Source organism: Nelumbo lutea, chromosome 4 (assembly GCF_056320005.1).
Source record: "Nelumbo lutea isolate HS-2025 chromosome 4, American lotus-T2T, whole genome shotgun sequence".
NCBI classification, from domain to species: domain Eukaryota; kingdom Viridiplantae; phylum Streptophyta; class Magnoliopsida; order Proteales; family Nelumbonaceae; genus Nelumbo; species Nelumbo lutea.
The window spans coordinates 2808520-2829502 of NC_142687.1; the positions used below are offsets into that span (position 1 = coordinate 2808520).

A 20983-nucleotide genomic window follows, 5' to 3' on the forward strand; every position below is an offset into this window, starting at 1 on the left:
TGAACAGCCACATGGCATGTGTCTTTGTGCGATTTATAGATTTACCCCTTCTTTCCCTTCTATAATACCACGTTTCTCAATTCACACGTGCTTGTATTGTTGCGGGCATCGTCTATGCCACGGACTCATGTAAGCCACATACATTATTTTGTATGTTACGAAACCCACATCCGGAATGGCGGAAATGTCCCAATACTGGCCAATAATAGTAAAGACATGTTATTCGGCATCATACCTAAAATTTATAACCAATCAGGGAATTTTTCATCAGAATTTAGATAGGGGTTGATTGGTTAAGGCCTTTTTTTCGGTATCATGTTTTTCCCCAGGGTAGATTCTTCTGTAAAGAAAAACTGTTTTTGCAGAATTTTATACTTTTGACCAAATACGTACTGTGCAGGATTGACACGTAATATTTATTTTCTTTTTAAAATACAATAAAAATCGGATTAATGGGTATTACTATTGGGTAATAAATGTATGAAGTGCACGGTGCACCACAACAGATGTGTACGTGTGTATTTAATTAAATAATAATGACATAAAAGAAACTTATCTGACCGAACAAAACCAAAACAGCGGTGTACGTGTGTATTTAATTAAATAATAATATTTTCAGGGCAGCAGTGGTGTCCATGGATCCAAACACATACCCGCCAATCAATTAACTGTTGATTACTAGAAATTAAAGGGGGTAAACGGCTAATATTTTATATTAGCTTTTCTTTTCTTTTCAGACAAAGATTCCCCCGTTTGTTTGCTCTTAGACCATACACAACTGCTAATCAAAAGACAACACGGCTGGTTTCCCTCCATTACTTACGCCGGCATATGCATTTTTCCAACAATGCTTCGCCAACACGTGGAATGCTGATTCCGTTCCCCAATTGCGGACTCCCCACACTCCCTGCTCGCTTCAGTATTTTGATTTTCCCTCGAAGTCCTATCTGGCTATTTCCCGTCCTCTCGTGCGCTCCTCGCTTTTCTCAGGTTCACGTAATTTTTTAATCCCTCCCAGCCAGACTCCATCCCAACTCTCTCGGTGTTTTGTCATAGTTTAAGGACTTGGTTCTGTAGATTCCAAATCCGACGGTCACAAAACCACCGTCTGACTACCGTGTGGCCTTATCCACTAAAAAAGCAAGACAGCTCCCGCATTTATTTGCTTTATCTTTTTCTTTTATGTGCTTTACATGCTTTCGGAGATAACAACACGATCAGAAGAGAGAGAGTGAGAGAGACAACAACTCGACATGATTTTTTATTTTGAGGGTGGGTAGATAAGATGGGATGGCTAGATGCTACAATGCTAGAAGATGGGCATCATGCCATCATGAGAGGCTTCTTCATCTGCTTTTGCGACACGTCTCATGCGCCAGAAACTCTTGCTAACGTATACGGACGATGAAAGGTGGCCAATCACATACGCCCACATAACAACACCAACAAACCAAAGCTAATTCTACTCGTGGGCATCATGCCATCATGAGGCTTCTTCATCTGCTTTTGCGACACGTCTCATGCGCCAGAAACTCATGCCAACGTATACGGACGATGAAAGGTGGCCAATCACATACGCCCACATAACAACGCCAACAAACCAAAGCTAATTCTACTCGCGCGCGAGTAAGCTGTAAACTTCAATCTTGCTGCTGTTTATACAAAATGACCCTTAGTGAAAAGACAAGGACACCCTTGAATATGGACGGGTGTAAATGCGTTAGTGAGAGTAGATCTCGTAAAACCTACTCGCGACTCGCGAGGGTATGAAACTGTGCATTGCGGAAGATCACGAAAAGTAACCATGGTTAAGTCAGGTTAACCAGGGTAAGGGGTAAACACATACACAGATCCCCCGTTCCTCGGTTCCCTCCAATCCTGCCTGTCAAATGCACGACAAACCTCCCCATTCTCCCCAAAACACAACAGCTTTCCATCCTGTCAAAGCGTGACGCCGTTACATGATGTATCCAATACAAGAGACACACGTCAAACATCGTCATAACGGCGCTCTGGTTTAGCACCTGGATGTCTCATCTTCAAGCGGATTAGCTGGTGGTCAGAGTGTCCTTAAAAGTCTGGTGACCAGTGCTCCCCGTGGCCACTCATGTTAAAATTTGACCGTGGTTGAAATGATTGCATGCAGATTTTTGACCCGCGGTTAAGGTACCGGAGTTGAGACGACTGTACGAAGGTTATGGCAGCTGGACCTCTCCCGCAGAGAGAGAGAGAGTTGCAGAAGAGAGAGAGGGACCTAGCTACTGCTAGATATTGAGGAGACATAGCGGCAGATGAGGAGAAAGAGATCGAAGAAATGCTTATATCGAGAGAAATCGCTTGCGGATAAAGAGCGGCCTTCCCGTTTCTATTCTAGGGTTTCAAACCAGATTCTTCTGTCGGACGACTCTTGCCAATTTAGGGTTCTTCAGCCCCTCTGCTTCACGTTTTTCGGCTTCCCAACTTGCTAGCGCCTCCATATTTCGATTATCGGTTCGACGAGTTGCGGATGAGAGATCTTTGCTGAAGTTTACCGCAATGGCTTCTTCCGAGATATCAATTAAAGGTATTTGCACTAACGGCAACGGAGAAAGCTTCTCTTCCGGGTGCAGCGAGCCCAACGATGTCGGTGGACTCGCTAGGAAGAGCGTCTCCGAGGTTCCGAGAATTTATTCCAGTTTTCCGGCCACCGGAAAAGGTTGATCCGGAGATTTTATTCCAAAATCCGGCTCTCTTGGAGGGATCTGAGTCTAATTTATTTTGTTTTCTGCCTGGAATTGCTGTAGATTCTGAGGACGCGCTTTACACGGAGCTTTGGCATGCCTGCGCCGGTCCTCTAGTAACGGTGCCGCGCGAGGGAGAGAGAGTTTTCTATTTCCCTCAAGGACACATCGAGCAGGTATGAGTTTGTTTGGGTCTTTCTCTGAGTTTTCCTCTCTTTTCATACAGCCTCTAGGAATGGATTTCACCGAGCTTCTGGTAATCTATAACTGTTCAAAGATTTCCCGTGTATTTAGTTGCATTTTGCACATTTTGTTCGAAAGTGGATGTATTTTGTTCATTTAAGAGGGTGCCTGCTATTCTTGATTTTGATACTTTTCGTTCTGGAGACCCTTGCTTGCAAGTGCTTATTCTTATTGTAATTTTGAGTTCCGATCCAGGTTGAAGCATCCACGAATCAGGTTGCTGACCAGAAGATGCCGGTTTATCAACTATCATCTAAGATCCTCTGCCGTGTGATCAACGTCCAATTGAAGGTGTTGCTCAGTCTCATCCCTTTGAATGATTAGGGTTTTGGGGGGTTTTCATGTTCTTGTGTCTATGCTTCAGTAAAGCCGAACTGCATAACTATTAGAATTTTATGTCTGTCTGGATGTTGATGGTCGCTCTTTTCCTTATAGGCCGAACCAGATACCGACGAAGTATTTGCTCAAATTACTCTGCTTCCTGAACAGAACGTATGTCTCCTTCCTTGCATGACTGTTAGCTTTCAAGTCTAATAGGCAGATCTTGCATCTGATGTTCTTTATTTTTTCTTGTATCAGCAAGATGAGAACTCGGTCGAGAAGGAGACACTGCCATCTCCCACTCCGCGCCCTCACGTACATTCCTTCTGTAAAACCTTGACCGCCTCAGATACAAGCACTCATGGTGGTTTTTCAGTCTTGCGACGGCATGCAGATGAATGCCTCCCCCCGCTGGTCAGTATTCCTGGTGGATTTTGTGCTTCACTGACTTCGCCAGTCTAGGTTTTTCTGAGATGTAGTTTACATTTTCCCTGCACAGGACATGTGCCGCCAACCACCTACTCAGGAGTTGGTAGCGAAGGATCTGCACGGAATTGAGTGGCGCTTCCGCCACATATTTCGTGGTAACAACCATTTACTGTTTTTATTCTCCATCTGTGTAGGATTCGATGAGTCCTTGATGTACTGTATAAGATATATAAAAAAAAAAACTCGCACTTTTCTTCTGTTTCTATTTTGTCAGATATTTTCAGTTTCAATCTCATTTCCTTATTTTGCATTGTTTGGAGTGCTTACTGATTGGATCAAATTTAGAAATTCTGGAAAATTGTCACTAAAAAGAATTTCTGATGTGGAATATGGGAAATTTTATTGGATTTGTTGTGTGACTTGTCTGAATTCTGAGTGGAGATTAAATGCTGAAAGAAAATGATCATTGTCATCATCATCGTCATCTATGCCTTGTCCCAAGAATGTGGGGTCGGCTACATGAATCCTGTGTAGCTTGTCCTTTCAAATTAAATCCATGGTGAAATAAAATATCGACTCATTAAAATTCAAATTACTTTTCATGCTATACTTTCTATGTCGAGGTGGCTTTGCACTTGTTGGAAATGGTGTGATTTGGTGCTTACAAAATTTTATTTACAAACGCAAAATATGTAGTTCTGGCGACCTGGAGGAAGCATAATTAGTATTTCCTTGATAATATAAAAAATTAGTATTTCCTTGTGGCCTATAGGCGCATCATTGTTCATTGTTTTTTTATGTTGAATGTCTTCTAAACGTGATGTATGCCTATTAGAATTTTGCTTGTTTCTTCCTAGAAGTTCCATGAAGTTACCTGTTTCTTTACATTGGACACAACTGCCATCATTGTTCAAATTGTTGCATTGTCTTCTTGTGTGGCTTGATCAAAAGAATGCCATTCAACATTTAACAGTCCCTAGACAAATGATCTTGTCATGGTAAATTATGCTTCCCATTTTTCAAGGCATAACCAGTAACCTGGAACTCCTAGTTTGTTGCTACATGCTATTTGATAAATTAACTTTTGAGCCTGGAGTTCTCCTCTCCGTTTATAAGGAAGGTTCTTGATTTTTGTTTCAAATACCAGGTCAGCCTAGGAGGCACCTGCTTCAAAGTGGTTGGAGTGTCTTTGTTAGTTCAAAAAGGCTTGTTGCAGGGGACGCTTTTATTTTTCTGAGGTAGTTTTTTTTCCCCAATGGTTCCATGGTTGTTAATTTTCTCTCGTATTTGATTAATGGGTTGATTTTTGCCCTTCAGAGGTGGAAATGGGGAACTTCGAGTAGGGGTGAGAAGAGCTATGAGACAACAGAGTAATGTTCCATCTTCGGTTATATCTAGTCACAGTATGCATCTGGGCGTCCTTGCTACAGCATGGCATGCTGTCTCAACGGGAACCATGTTCACTGTATACTACAAGCCAAGGTGCGTGTCTATTGTATTTTGTTTAGTTTGGAATGTCTTTTTTAAGTAATATCAATATACCTATCTGTAGTTAAAGGAGATGAGCCAAATATGGGGCCTAATTAGGCCTCTGGGTTATGCATTACATCATCATGGGAAGAGGGTATCTTTGGTTCTTTTCCTCTGGTCTGACTGTAAGGAATCCTAACAGTCACATGATCATCAATGTAGATGCTGATTAAGGGGGTTGTGTGAATCATTGCCTTTTTAATCTAATGCCTGATCCTCCAAGATTGTTGTGGGATTCAAATAATATAATCATCAATAATTAATATATTCAAAACTTTTGTCGTTTTGTTTAGCCTCTTATCACTGAGTGTGTACATTGTCAACAAGCATATCATGTCCATGCATTTTTCTCATCAGTCAAGGTTCGTAGCTCAATTTGTTGATTATAAGCTAGTGTTAGACTTTGCCATGTGCTTGTGGCAAATCTGAGACATGTCTCAGCTTCCTTGGATATTCCCAAGGTCCATTACTTTGGTGCCATTTATGACTCCTATGTGATAGAAGATGTTCCCAATGTCAAGTATGTGCCATAGTAGTGTCCTTTTCTGGGGTAGCGATGTTATATATGTCCCATCTCGGTTGTATTTGTTTGCATTCATTGTTATAATTGTTTCACGACTCCAGATATGCTTCAGGGTTTAGCATAACAGTTTCCTTCTACTACCTGTTTCTTGCCTTCTAATTTTGCATATTGTTATTGATCTTATTCATAGGTGTTTTCATTATTTTGCTTTTTCAGGACAAGTCCTGCTGATTTTATAGTTCCATTTGATCAATATATGGAATCTATAAAAAATAACTATTCTATAGGTATGAGATTCAAAATGAGGTTTGAAGGTGAAGAAGCTCCCGAGCAGAGGTATACTTTTTGTCATTTTCCTACTGGAACAAGGTTTTCGTATAATGCATTATCGTTTCCAAAACCTTTAATTTATTTTTTTTCTGATGCCACTCTTTTGTCCTGTTGCAGGTTTACAGGCACCATAGTTGGCATTGGAGATGCAGATCCTGACAGGTGGCCTGGATCAAAATGGAGATGTCTCAAGGTAAGTTTCTTGTAGTGTTTTTGCTGTGTGTATTTGCTGTTTTACAGGCACCATAGCTTATATGCTGTGTGTTTTATGTATTTAAGGTGCGGTGGGATGAAACTTCTTCTGTTCATCGTCCAGAGAGAGTTTCCCCTTGGCAAATAGAACCTGCTTTGGCCCCTCCAGCACTGAATCCCCTACCAATGCCGAGGTCCAAAAGGCCCCGTTCTAACATGGTTCCCTCCTCTCCCGATTCCTCTGTCCTTACAAGAGAAGGTATGTTAAAACCTGCATTTTCTGTCTATTGCATTGCTATTGCCTCAATATAGGGTCTTCTTTCATTATGGTGTCTAGACAAGTTTTTAACTTTTGCTGATGTCAGGTTCATCTAAAATCACAGCAGACCCTTCACCAAATGGGTTTCCAAGGGTCTTGCAAGGTCAAGAAATCTCGACCTTGAGATGCACCTTTTCTGAGAATAATGAATCAGACACAGCTCAGAAGCCTGTTGCATGGTCTTCATCTCATGATGAAGAAAATATTGACATGGTTTCTGCCGAGAGAAGATTTGGATCAGAGAATTGGGCACCTTTGGTGAGGCATGAAACATCATATAAAGATCTGCTGTCTGGTTTCCGTCCTACTGACTCCTCTCATGGGTTTTGTCCACCTTATGTTGACCAAAATCCAGAGGATAACCTGATGAAAAAGCATTTCCAAGACCAGGAAGAAAAACTGAACTTGCTTTCAGGCCCGTGGTCGATGATGCCTTCAAGCTCCTCAATGAACATGTTGGAGCCTAGTATAAAGGCACCTGGACAAGCTGGTGAAATACCATGTCAGAAGCCAGGAAGTGGAAAATATGGTGGGTTTAGTGGTTATCCTATGGTACAGAGTTTTAGAGTGGAGCAGCATTCAGGAAACTGGTTGATGTCTCTTCTGCCACCATCTCATACTGAAAATATACCTCATTCAAGAGGGCAACGCCCCCAACCTGAATTTTCACAACCTGATGCTAGAAAACCCAAAGGAGATGGAAGTTACAAACTCTTTGGTATTCCCCTCATCGGCAAGCCTGTCACATCTGAACCAGCAGTGTCACATACAAATCCTAAATATGAGCCTGAAGTTTGTGCACATCATGCGTTTCAACAGCAGCAAGGATTGGATTCTGATCAACACTCTGAACAGTCAAAGGGCTCAAAGTCAGTAGATGCTGCGATCCAAGGCAATGAGAAGGAGAAACCCTACCAAGCTCCTCAGCAGCTTTCTAGGGATGTTCAAAGCAAGCTTCAGGGTGCTTCAACCAGGAGCTGCACCAAGGTTCTTTACCCTTTATGGATTCCAGTTTAATTTTTTATTTTCAAAATAACGATGAATGCTTTGTTGGATTCTAGAATTCAAAGTGGTATATGATTCACTTGGAACTGAGCAAATTAATTTCATTCATTTCAGGTTCACAAACAGGGAATTGCTCTTGGGAGGTCGGTGGACCTAACCAAGTTCAGTGGCTATGATGAACTGATTGCTGAGTTGGATCATATGTTTGATTTTAATGGTGAATTAATGTCTCCCCAAAAAAGTTGGCTGATTGTATATACTGATAATGAGGGCGATATGATGCTTGTTGGAGATGATCCTTGGCAGTAAGAAATAAACCCTATTGATTTTTCTTTTTTCACATTTACTCTTCTAATGCCTATTGATGATATATCATTGCACTTTATATGGAATTTGTTACACTTTATCCTCCAATCAATTCATTGAAATGGAACTTCATGTAATAGGGAATTTTGTAGCATTGTTCGCAAGATCTGCATTTACACCCGGGAGGAGGTCCAGAAAATGAACCCTAGAAGTCTAAACCCCAAAACCGAGGAAAGCCCAGTGGTGATAGAAGAAAGTGTGAGTGCAAAGGAAGGGAAATGTTCAGGCCCTACAGTGGCCACTCTTGGCAACTCTTAGGTTTGTTTCACATTGCATGGTAAGTTGTCATGTGCACTCTCAGTTGTTACCTGGTGGTCATATTTACCTAACTAGTTTATCCAGTATTGGGATCCAAAGGGGCTTCTTTGGGTCTTCCTGAAGAGGGGATTTAATATCAATGCAGAGAAGGAAAGCCAGAAGTTTGGAGTTCTGTACCAGATGATGATTAAGGCCTTCTTCCTCTGGTGCAACTTGCACATATTTGGAATGACAGGTTAAATCTCCCAGTTTTGGATGTATTGTGATTTTTGCTGACAATAGTTCCTATGGTGGTTTTATAATATCGTATACACAACATATATATACATATTTTCTGCAAGGCTTGTGTGGCCTTGTAACCGTGTACAGAGTTCTTTTTCAATCCTTTACTGTTTTGTTAGATCTCTCCCTCTTTTCTTTCATATGTACGCAGACAGAAAGTCATACGACTGTTTTAGCGTGTGATTTTTATGGTCTCCTTAAAAAGTCCATTCCCTTGTTTGTACTTTTGTAGCTGAAGAGTGAATGCCCTGCAATGTAAGATTTGGATGCCTTGTCATGAATTTTCTAACCCATCCGTTAATCTCAGTTCTGATGACCTGTTAGTCTGTTACACTCGGTCCTTTTATAATACAATTTTCTTTTCTTTGGTATTTTACATATTACAAGTTACAGATTAATACACATACAAGTTACGTGAGATTAATGAGCAATATATTTTACACCACTCGGAGGCGACAGGAGATCTTGTCAGCAATGCCCAGGCACGTTCTAATTTTGGATGACTTGGGAGGTGTTTGGCACTGCGGTCTTATTGAGTGTTGTTTTTTAATCCACTGGTATGGATGAGCTGATGTTTTGTCAGCCACAAGTTTTTCAATAAAATCTCTCATTTATCGAAGTACATTAATGGTCCGTTTGGTTTATGCCACTGGGATAGGAAAATGGGAATATCATTTTTTTGTGTTTGTTCGCCTACATGGGGTGAGAAACTGCATGATCAGTTTCCAAAATCAAGGATGTGGAGTTGCAAATATCTAGCCTTTTTACTATCTCCCTAGCCGATTCTCACAGCCTCCCTGTGTCTACAACGTCAAGTCTCCCACGATGTTTCTGCCAATATCCGGCCATGGTAAGATTAGATCCATGACCATTGATGTATTGCAACCAAGGTTCAAGGTATTGACATGTATTGGCCTGTATCGGCTGATACGTATTATTTTGGGATTCCTCTGATATGCCCCTACCGTGGGTGTATTGGGGGTCTGATCGGTTCAGGGTGTGGTCTAAACCGATTCCCCTGAATCAGTTGCGAAAAAATAAAAAAAAAATCACTTAAAAGCTGTATTGATTTGCCCGATATGCCAGCCCATACTGGCGTATCAGGCATATCAATATTTTGAACCTTGATTGCAACTATTTTTATTCCAATTTTGATGTCATCAGTCTCCTCATGCAGTCAGGCTGCGAAGAAAAAACGGGGAAATGGTGGCTTTGATGTTTTTAGGTTCCGATAACCTTTGCCTTTTAATGGGGTTTCATTTGTAATGGTAAAGGTGGCCTTGGTGTTCTCTCTCAATCCCATATTTTTATCTTTGCTTTTTGTTGTGATTTTATGGCATATATCAAGTTGCCCCTATTTTGGATGCCATTCATTCCAACGGTGTCTAATGCATATAGATGGGGGTTTCCTTTGTACCGGTTGGTTGCCCCTGTTTTGGACACCATTGATTCCGACAGTATCTAATGCATGTAGATGGGGTTTTCTTCTAGATCTACTAATATACTTTGTTTCTGGTAGCTCTAAATGTTTTCACCACATTTTATAGATCAAAGGCAGATTCTGAGTTCTTCATTGCTAATGTTGAGTTCTCATGCTCTTGAAGCTTTGAAAGAATTTTTTAACAAACATCATCAGAACTTTCTAGGTATATATAACAAACCAAACACAGGAAACCCCAGTGAGAAAATAAATTTTTCTGCTTCTCATATGATCCCTTCCCATCCTTTCATTTCCCAGAGCAATTTTCATAGAAACCAAATAGACCATAATGTGGCACACTGCCAAAAAAAACACGTGACCACCTAATGGGTGTTGCATTTCAGAACCAAGCTTAATCCAACATTATCTGATGGAGCGCGATCCGGCCGGTCTTAGCTATCCGCGGCCTTGCTTCCGAACGGGGTAGCAGGGAACCTGAAACGGAGGAGATGGGGAAGCTCCGGGGGGAACCCGGTGTAGAGGCTCCGAAGCTCAAGTTAGAATCCTTCAAAAGCAAGGTAATACTAGATAGCGCAAAGTTTTGCATATCTCCGTTGTCGGGGGGCAGGGGGATCTTATAATCACTTTGTGCACTCGTCTCGGGGCCCTTGTCAGGTCAGGTATGATTACCCTTGTGCTTGTCAATTCGACCATCGTCCTTTCTGCTGAGACAGAACTGTCACTGCCTAACCGTCTATCTAACTGGAGATGGCGGTGTCAGTGGCAGTGGTAGGTGGCCGTTTAGGGTGCTGCCGCCAAACGTCAGATCCCAAGTCAGTCAGGCGCGGCGCCCTCGGGCACGAACTTCCTTAGTGTTAGGCGTGGTACGACTTGTTTGGTTTTGGTGCCAGGTGATGCGAAGTGCTGAGCGAGGCGATCTTGAGCTCGGAGTTATCTGTAGGGCAGGTCAGTTCGGCGAAGTGTATTCCGAGTTGTTACAAGGTCAGTTTGGTGAAGTGTATACAGAGTTGTTACAAGGTGGGTCAGTTCGGCGAAGTGTACCCCGAGCTGTTACAAAGGGTGAGTTCGGGCCCCCGGTAGGGAGTTCAGTCCCCTCGTGTCCCCTTGTTCCCGCCTAGGCTCGGCCCCTTTTGCCGAGCTGTTGTTTCTGCCACGTGTCACGTAATAGAGAGGTCGGGCCAAATCTTCCTTCATCAATTGCCCCCCACTCCTTGCGTCGGGGGTCTTGCCATGGTGCGGGGAGTTTCGCGAGGTAGCAGGTGGATTTGTCCCGTCCTTCGAACCTTCACTGCGCGAGTTGCTTTTGCTAGGGTTCTTTCGGTTTCTGAGAAGGCTGGAAACGTGCTTACTCAAGAACGCTGGTGGTTGTGACCGCACGCGTTTTAAATTTCAAACCAATTCGCCCCGCTGGGACGTGACAGCGTGTCATTTCAAAAAGGCGCGCCGCTGCTGTACGTGCGCGGGCGACTGTCAGGGAGACGTGTAGCGCGTCAGTTTCGGAAAGACGCGTGTCGAAGCGACGTCGGTTTCAAAAAGACGTGCGCAGACGTTTCGCTTTTTTCAGAAAGACGTACACCAATCACGTCTCGACCTTAAGGGTTGTGCGATCAGTAAGAACGTGGGCCGTCAGATCGTCTTCGGTCTGCACGGTCGATTCTTGGTTATTGTAGCTATAAATAGTGGGGGATCCCGGTCGGTTTGTCACTTCTGCGGTTTGTCTACTGAGTTCGCGTCCAACCTTTTAGCTCGCGTCAAGGCTGGTTATACAGTCTTCACGGTTCTCTGGCTTGTTCTTCAAACTTTCCGGTGAGTACTTTCCTGAATCCATCTTTTCCCCAATGTCTGGCTTTGATAGCTCAGACGATTCTTCGAGTAGGGCTGACGTAGGTTCCACCAACCGAGCTGTGTCCCTCGACTGCCTCAGTGATCCTAAGGTGGAGCTTGAGGACTATGAACCAGTAGGCCGAGTCGCTTCGGGCAGTTTGACGTCCACCTCCCGCCGAGGTCGGATGCTAGACAGGTTTGGTCCTTCGACCATGACGCCTGCGGGGCTTCAATCCATACTTCTGTCTTACAATCTTCCTAGGGGGTACACATATTTTATTCCTTCGGGTAGCTTTCCTTGGGAACACGGTCCTGACGAGATCGTGATTTTTCGAGAGCAGCTCGCTGCGGGGTTGCGACTTCCTTTCCATCCCCTTCTCATCGAAGTCATAAACCACTTCGGTGTCACCATTGGTCAGTTTCATCCGAACTCTATTCGGAACCTGGTGGGGACAGTTTCCCTTTTTTGTGAGCAGAACTTCCCCTTGGACTTAGAGATATTCTCCTCTATCTTGATGCTCAAGAGACAGGCGGTTTCTCTTCCTGGGGGGAGACGGGCGTATTACCTTTCTCCTCGCCAGGGTTTTAAGCTTCTGCACGATCTTCCTAATAAAGTCCCGGCATGGAAGCGGGACTATTTCGGTGTGCGAAGTGCACAAGGATGGCCCTTTCAAACCGGGTGGGGTGAGGCCGCTCCCGATTTAGGCGTGACTCTCGATAAAGAGACGGTGAAGGGACTCCGGCAATGCGCATGGCAAGGCTTAAAGTGCCACGACTACTTAATGGAGGCCAAGCTTATTGCAGCCGGCCTGAGTTCGGGTAGGTTTCTAGCTATGCGGTTCTTGCTTGCTCTATTCTTTTCGTTTTTTCTGATGTCGAACTCGTTTCTACAGGTGTCATGGACGCGGAGAGAACTCGTGGGGGGCGTTTGTTCCAAAGTATGAAGAGGAGGAAGCGGGTCGCCAAGCGAACTCGTACCGAGCTGCCTCTGGATGAGGAGCCCCAAGTTCCAGACCATACGCCGGAGGATCTGCCCAGGGAGCCTGAAGTGACTCCACCGATGCACGAAACTGCCGGGGCACCTTACGTTGAGACCACTCATACGGGCACTCCTGCATACTCAAGTGCTCCTACTCACTCCGGGTCTGATCATACGCGGGCTGGGCCCTTAGTCTCGGGAGCTCAAGGGGAGTTTAGGAGCGTGTTGACGTCGAACTACGCTCTTCAGAAGAGTAGGGACGCTACTTTCCCTGAGGAGGTCGCGGCGTGGACTGATCTTCCCTTGAATCAGGTCGCTTGTCGCGCCGTAACACATGCCATGGTGGTAAGTTTGATTCCGTCTTCCTTTTTTATTCTGTTGCTTCTGCTGTTATTTGCTCACTTGTTTCTTTTGGTAGGTGAATTCTTCAATTCATGCCTTGGCCGCCCAAGTGGAGAGGAGCTCGCGACAGGCGCGAGCTGCTGAGGCTGCCGCTCATGCTGCTGAAGAAGCTTTCCGTGCTGCAGAGGTAAATACCTGGGCTGCTGAGGCAGTTGCTTACGCTGCTGAAGAGGCTGCTCGCGTCGCGATGGCCAGGCGGGCGAGGTCTCAGCGTGACGCCGAGGCCATGGGGGTAGTTGTCAAGCATATGGCAGACTTGAAGTTGGATTTGCAGCATCAAGTCGAATATCTTCAAGAGGACATCAGGGAGAGAATACAGATTTTTTCCCAAGGCATTGAAGACGCCAAGAAGAAGGCAGTTGAAGACTACATTGCCTCTCCGCGTTTTGACGATCTGATGGTGGACTCTTACAAGAGGGGGTTCAAGTTGAGCCGGTGGATGATCCGGAATACGTACCCCGTCCTCGATGTAAGTGCCATTTCCACTTCGCGTATAACTCAGGAGATGGCCAATGCTGCCGATGGTGAGCCGGACTCTGAAGGAGAGGCAGGGCCTTCGGGTGTTGTTGAAGTGCCTTCCGATGGCGAAGAAGTGGATCCGGGCATGTAAATTTTTTTTTTTTGCCAATGTACTGTTTCTTGCAATGGAATATGTCTTTCCCCTTGTTCTTCTTCCCCGAACTGATTCTATCTGCCATTGTCCGGGTTATTAAATTTCCGCGGTCTTTTATGCCACGAACTGGTTTTTTCCGAGTTGATAATATGCTCTTCTTTGCTTGTCTAGCCAAAGTTCCTCTTGGCTTGCCTCGTGGCACATAGGACCTGATTTCGTCCACTTCGCTTGGTGGTTATAGGTAGTATCGCCTTAAGTTCACGATGTTCCACGCTCGAGGTACTCGTTTGTCTTCCAAGGTTTCAAGTTCGTATGCCCCCCGATCGCTCTTTTTACTTTATAGGGCCCTTCCCAATTAGGTCCAAGCTTGCTCATGCCGGGTTCGGGCACCATAATCTTACGAAGGACCAGATCGCCGACTCGGAAGCTTCGTTGCTTTACTCTGCTATTGTAGTAGCGAGCTACCTGCTGCAGGTATGCCGCTGTTCGGATGTGTGCGAGGTCCCTTACCTCGTCTAGTAGGTCAAGGTTGGTACGTAACTCGTCTCCGTTCGTCCGATCGTCGTATGTTTCTAATCGCAATGTTGGTATTTCGATTTCCACCGGGATCACTGCTTCAGTGCCGTAGGTGAGGTTGTAGGGGGTTTCTCCCGTGGCTGTTTTTTCGGTAGTTCGGTGAGCCCATAAGACACTTGGTAGATCTTCGGCCCACAATCCCTTAGCTCGATCCAGACATGCTTTCAGTCCGCGCAGGATGGCTCTGTTCATTACTTTCGTTTGACCGTTTGCCTGCGGGTGCGCGACTGACGTGAAATTTTGCCGAATCCCCATGTTCTGGCACCACTTTTGGAACTTGATATCCTCGAACTATTTGCCGTTGTCGGAGATTAGTACCCGAGGTAACCCGAACTGACATACTATGTTCTTCCAAAAGAAGTTCTGTATGTTTCGAGCTGTAACAGTTGCCAGAGGTTCGGCTTCTATCCACTTCGTAAAGTAATCTACTGCAACAACTAAGAATTTTCTTCCGCCTGTTGCTGGTGGGAATGGCCCCAGGAGGTCGATGCCCCATTGTGCAAAGGGCCACGGGCTGGCGAGGTATTTGAGGTCGGAGGCAGGTTCATGGTGGATATTGGCGTACTTCTGACACTTGTCGCATTTTCTAACGAGCTCGACAGATTCTGCCTTCATCGTTGGCCAGTAGTATCCTTGTCGAAGTGCCTTTTGGGCGAGTGCTCTGCCCCCCAAGTGTCTGCCGCACAGGCCTTCATGAGTGTCGCGGAGTACGAACTCGGCTTCGGTAGGTCGCAGGCAATGCAAATAGGGGAGCGTGTACGACCATCGGTATAACCGTTCGTCTATTATGACGTATTTGGCTGTCTGGCGCTGCACCCTCTTGGCCGCATTGCGCTCTACAGGGAGGGTTCCGTCTATCAAGAAGCTCGTGAGTGGATCGATCCAGCTCGACTCTACCACCAAGACGGGAGCGACCTCCTCTGTCCCCCCGAGAATACTAGGCCGAGGTAAGTCCTCTATGTACACAGTTCTCATATTGTTGTGACTTGTACTGGCTAACCGGGACAGGGCGATGGCCTCAGTGTTTTCTGACCTCGGGATTTGCCTGATGATGTGTAACTGGAAGTTGAGCAGGGCTTCTTTTACTTTGGCCAAATATGCGATCATGGAGAGATCGCGTGCTTCGTACTCGTCGGTAACTTGGTTCACCACGAGCTGAGAATCGCTGCAGATGACCAAGTGTTTTGCCTTTACCTTTCGCGCTAGGTCCAGCCCGGCGATCAGTGCTTCGCACTCTGCCTCGTTGTTGGATGCCGCGAACTCAAAGCGTAGTGCGTATTCTAATTTTGTGCCGCCCGGGCCGCACTAGCTGCTACCTCATGGGGTTCGGGCTCTATGGGCTCAGGAGCTCCGGGTTCGCCCGAACTGGGGACCTCGGGCTCGACCTATTGGGCTTCGTGGCTGAAAGTGCACTCGACGATAAAATCTGCCAAAGCTTAGGCCTTGATAGCAGTTCTCGATTTGTACTGGAGGTCGTACTCGCTGAGTTCGATAGCCCATTTCGTCAGTCGACCGGAAACCTCGGGTTTGAGTAAAACTTGTCTAAGAGGTTTGTCAGTCAGGACGATGACGGTGTGAGCCTAGAAGTATGGGCGGAGTTTCCAAGCTACTATTACTAGGGCGTATGCTAGTTTTTCTATCTCCGGGTACCTTGCCTCTGCTCCCTGCAAAATTTTACTAACATAATAAATGGGTTGCTGGACCCGGTCTGTTTCTTTTATTAGTACCGAACTGATCACCTCGTCGCTTGCCGAGAGGTACAGTTCTAAGACCTCGCCCACCTCGGGCCGGGCTAAGGTTGGCACACTAGCGAGGTAACCTTTTAGTTCGTCGAACGCGAACTGGCAGTCCTGGGTCCACTCGAACCCTTTGCCTTTGACTGCCTTGAAGAAGGGTAGGCAGCGGTCTGCTGACTTGGACAAGAAGCGGCTTAGAGCGGCTATGCGGCCGTTTAGCCTCTGAACCTCTTTTACTTTCCGAGGTGGTCTCATATCTAGAATGGTTTTTACTTTGTCCGGGTTGGCCTCAATACCGCGCCGATTGACAATGTAGCATAGGAACTTGCCCGAGGTGACGCCGAAGACACATTTGTTGGGGTTCAACTTCATGCTAAACTGACGCAGGATTTGGAAAACAGAATCTAAGTCTTGTATTAATTCTTGTGAAAACTGAGTCTTGACGACCATGTCGTCTACATAGCACTCTATCTTCGCACCAATCAGGGGCCAAAATAGCCTATTTACAAGTCTTTGGAAAGTCGCCCCGGCATTTTTTAGTCCGAAGGGCATGACCTTGTAGCAATACAGGCCGAACTCGGTTATGAAGCTGGTTTTTTCCTCATCGGGTGGGTCCATCCTAACTTGGTTGTAGCCCGAGTAGGCGTCCAGGAAGCTTAGCAACTCGTTTCCTGAGGTCGCGTCCACTAGGTGGTCAATTCTGGGGAGGGGGAAGCAATCTTTCGGGCAAGCTCGGTTTAGGTATAGTCGACGCACATGCGCCACTTGCCGCTTGCCTTTTTTACCAACACCGGGTTGGCCACCCAGCTCGGGTAATGGACTTCCCTTATGAAGTTTGCTGCGAGGAGCTTCTCGACCTCCTCGTCGACCGCTCTCCAGCGTTCTGGGGCTAAGTTGCGTTTCTTCTGTCTAACGGGTCTGATTACAGGGTCAGTATTAAGTTTGTGAGTTATCAGTCTGGGGCTAATGCTGGGCATGTTGGCCGCGAACCAGGCAAAAATATCTAAAATTTGAAGTAAAAAACTCACCAGTTCGGTTCGTAGGGGGTCCTCGATGGAAGCTCCGATGCTTAGTGTGCGAGCTAGGTCCGTAGCTAAAGTCGGGATTGCAACAGTTTCCTCTGTGGGCGAAGCTCGTTCCTCACCTTGCTCCGCAGGCCGCTCCAGTTCGAGGTCGTCGGCCACCTTGGTTTTTCCCTTCAGGGCGGCAACATAACACTTGCAGGACTCGAGCTGGTCACCCCGCGCTACCCCAACACCGAAGTCCATAGGGAAATTCATGGCCAAATAGTAGGTGGAGACCGCCGCCCGTAGGATATGCGTGATCGGCCGCCCTATTATGGCATTGTATGAGGAGGGGGTCGCGACTACCAGGAAACCATGGTTGAGTCTGACTGCACAAGGCCATGTGCCAACTTCCACTGGGACGGTTACTTTTCTGAGGGGCCTGACTTCCTCTTCGCTGAAACCCACCAGGGGCGTGTTCGCAGGCTTCAGCTCGCTCCTCTGTAACTGCAGTTGGTCAAATGCTGATTTGAAGAGGATGTCCGCTGAGCTGCCCGAATCTACGAGTACACGCTTGACCTCGAAGTCGCTGATTCTTAGTTTAATGACAAGCGCGTCATCATGGGGGTAGTGGACCCTCGCGCGTCGTCCTCCGTGAAGAAGATTGGTTCTTCGGTCTTTGGTCTCTTTGGGGGGTTCCGTTCTTCGAGGGCCGCTTCGCGAACTGAAGTCCGGGCTGCAGCCGAGGTACACCCCACTATCACCGAACCTCCCACTATTACATGGATGGTTCCCCGAACTGGCCTCTCTTCTAGAGGCTGCTTCTGCAACAGTTCGGCAGGTCTATTGCTAGACTCGGGGGGATCCTTTTCGTGCTCCCCTTGTCGACCTGCCTTGTTGTTATTGTTGTGCTGTACAAAGTTTCTCAAGTATCCACGACGGATGAGCCCCTCTATCTCGTCCCGGAGGTTATTACACTGTTCGGTGCTATGACCATGGTCTCTATGGAAACTACAATACAAATTCTTATTTCTCTCGTTCGGATTTCCCTTTAGGCGAGGTGGCCACTTAACGTACGGGGCGTCTTAGATCGTCATTAAGATCTCCGTCCGCCTCGTGTTTAACGGCGTGTAGTCCGTCCGAACTACTAGGGGGGCCCGGAATGACTGGTTCGGCTTCGGCTCCCGGGTCGGGTTTTTTCTATTCACCGGGTTGTAGAGCTCGCCTTCTCTCTTTCTTTTCTCGTTCCCGCCTTCGGTTCGTTGGTTGATTTCTTCCTCTGTCCTCATGAACTTATCCACGAGTTGAGGAATTCGGCCACGGTTGCGGGCTGGTTGGCCACCATGTGCCTTTTGAATTCTTTGTGCGTCACCCCTCTTTTGGCCACCGCGAGCTGCACTGCGGGGTCCAACCGCGGTATCTGCAAGCATGCTTCGTTGAATCGCTTGATGTAGCCCCGAATGGATTCTCCTTCTCTTTGGACTACTCCGAAGATGCTTTCCTCTGTTCTGTGGCACCGTTGGCTGGTGACGAAGTGTGCGGTGAAGACCTGCACGAACTGGGCCCAGCACTTTATCGACCCGGTGGCCACGTTTCTGTACCAAGTGCAGGCTACCCCACTGAGGGTGGTGGTAAAGGCCACGCACATGCACGATTCGCTGGCCCTGGCGAGGTGCATTTGGGACTGAAAGGCGTCAACGTGGTTGTTGGGGTCGAAGGACCCGTCGTACTTGTCCAGAGGTGGGAGCTTGAAGTCTCTGGGTAAGGGGACCGCCAGGAGTTCCGATGCGAGGGGGGAAGGAACCGAGAGAACCGGGGTAGCCCCTACCTCGTCCGAGCCTGTGTCTTTGCCTCTGAATTCCGACAGGGCACGGGTGGAGGTTCGGCGACTTCGCCGACGCCTTCGCTGTTGAGCGGGCCTTGTACTGGCGCTGCTGGCCTCCGTGTTACCGAGCTCGATGGGCCCGGAATGCTGGTAGTCTACCGCCAGTGCGATGAATCGGTTTTCGGTGAGCGGGAGCTCGGGCTTGGAGCGCCGGGGTGCCGACATCGCGGGCGAGGTTCCCGACCCGCCTGCGGGTTGCGAGGCGGGGATGACATTTTTCGCTCTTCGGCCTGGGGACGAGGCCTGGCTGTTGGGGTGGTTCTGGGGCTGGGAGGCCTTCGTCTGGTGGGGGCGTCCATCCTGAGGGGAGGCCTTGACCGGCCTCGAAGCGGGGTTGCGAGGCGGAAGTAGTGGTTGGTTCAGTGGCAGTTGGGGGAACTGCTATTGATAGTGATACTGGGAGATGTTGTGCAGTACTTGGTGCTAGTGAAGCTGGTGCTACTAGAACTGTTGCATTTGGGCTTGCATTGCCCGCATGCACTGCATCAGGTCCTCCAACCGGTTTTGGCTGGCTGCCATGGGGACGGCAGTCGGTTCAGTGAAGGTTGTTTCAATGGGGAGAGGAAAGGGGATGCTTGTGGTAGGAGGGTTTATGGGTGCCACTGCTTGTGGCGCGTTAATGTTGAGGATCCCATCCGTCGAAAGGGGGATGGTGAACTGTTCAACGCACACCACGGGGACTTGAAGTTGTTCCCCGGTGGCATTTGTCTCCGTGCCACGTCCGGTGCTGCTGGAGGAGGCCATGAGTGTTGGGTTTTTTTTTTTGAAGAAAATGGATTATCGAAGTTTGGAGGGAGGCATTTTGAAGCGTGTTCCCACAGACGGCGCCAATTGATGGAGCGCGATCCGGCCGGTCTTAACTGTCCGCGACCTTGCTTCCGAACGGGGTAGTAGGGAACCTAAAACGGAGGAGATGGGGAAGCTCCAGGGGGGAACCCGGTGTAAAGGCTCCGAAGCTCAAGTTAGATTACCCTTGTGCTTGTTAGGTCAGGTATGATTACCCTTGTGCTTGTCAATTCGGTCGTTGTCCTTTCTACTGAGACAGAACCGTCACTGCCTAACTGTCTATCTAACTGGAGATGGCGGTGTCAGTGGCGGTGGTAGGTGGCCGTTTAGGGTGCTGCCGCCAAACGTCAGATCCCAAGTCAGTCAGGCGCAGCGCCCTCGGGCACGAACTTCCTTAGTGTCAGGCGTGGTACGACTTGTTTGGTTTTGGTGCCAGGTGATGCGAAGTGCTGAGCGAGGCGGTCTTGAGCTCGGAGTTATCTGTAGGGCAGGTCAATTCGGCGAAGTGTATCCCGAACTGTTACAAGGTCAGTTCGGCGAAATGTATACTGAGCTGTTACAAGGTGGGTCAGTTCGGCGAAGTGTACCCCGAACTGTTACAAAGGGTGAGTTCGAGCCCCCGATAGGGAGTTCAGTCCCCTCGTGTCCCCTTGTTCCCGCCTAGGCTCAACCCCTTTTGCCAAACTGTTGTTTCTGCCATGTGTCACGTAATAGAGAGATCGGGCCAAATCTTCCTTTATCAATATCCATTCCGGATCTTCTCCTCACCCCTACCCCACAGCGTGTACCAGCTACACATCAGAAATGTGGTAGTGAGGTTGGTGTGAGGAACAGATCCCAATTCAATATCAATAGTACTGAATACGGTTGACAGGGTCCCAACAGCCATTGTATCCCTGGATGGGAAACATTTTCCTTGTCATTCATGGTGAGACATTCTCAATGTACGGCTACAATAGCCGTCCGAACTCGGCATTATTTAACAGGGGCCAATGTTTATTGGTTTCTCAGATTAGGCATGAAGCTTTAAATCACGTCATTAATTCAATTCTACCACATCATTGCCTTTATGATAAATATCCGAAGTTTCGACTAATCAAACCCCAAACTTTGATAAATACCACCTCCAGCTAATCGTAGCTGAGAATTGAGTTAGAGGATGAATTCCCCCCCCCCCCTCCCCGTCTTTTACTAATCCTTAGTATATTAGTTGAAATGA

General features: G+C 47.1%; 2 protein-coding genes across 3 annotated transcripts; both read left to right on the forward strand.

The window, feature by feature from the left end:
* Positions 1-849: 849 nt before the first annotated feature.
* LOC148853382 (auxin response factor 2A-like) lies at positions 850-8799 on the forward strand. Of its 2 annotated transcripts, none has more exons than XM_088986424.1 (15): positions 850-2563; positions 2784-2896; positions 3159-3254; positions 3399-3455; positions 3543-3698; positions 3784-3868; positions 4861-4951; positions 5031-5195; positions 5983-6102; positions 6214-6289; positions 6376-6547; positions 6654-7594; positions 7727-7917; positions 8059-8255; positions 8382-8799. In XM_088986424.1, exons 1-14 carry the CDS (start codon positions 2536-2538, stop codon positions 8234-8236), a joined length of 2469 nt encoding a protein of 822 aa, XP_088842550.1. In that variant the 5' UTR covers positions 850-2535; the 3' UTR covers positions 8237-8255; positions 8382-8799. The 2 variants fall into 2 exon arrangements, with proteins under 2 accessions (XP_088842550.1, XP_088842548.1); XM_088986422.1 differs by having other exon boundaries at positions 2105-2695.
* A 2892-nt stretch (positions 8800-11691) lies between these two features.
* On the forward strand, positions 11692-13857 carry LOC148853383 (uncharacterized). The gene is made up of 3 exons (XM_088986425.1): positions 11692-12602; positions 12677-13107; positions 13181-13857. The coding sequence occupies exons 1-3, from the start codon at positions 11798-11800 to the stop codon at positions 13772-13774; spliced, it is 1830 nt and encodes a 609-aa protein (XP_088842551.1). The 5' UTR covers positions 11692-11797; the 3' UTR covers positions 13775-13857.
* Positions 13858-20983: the final 7126 nt, after the last annotated feature.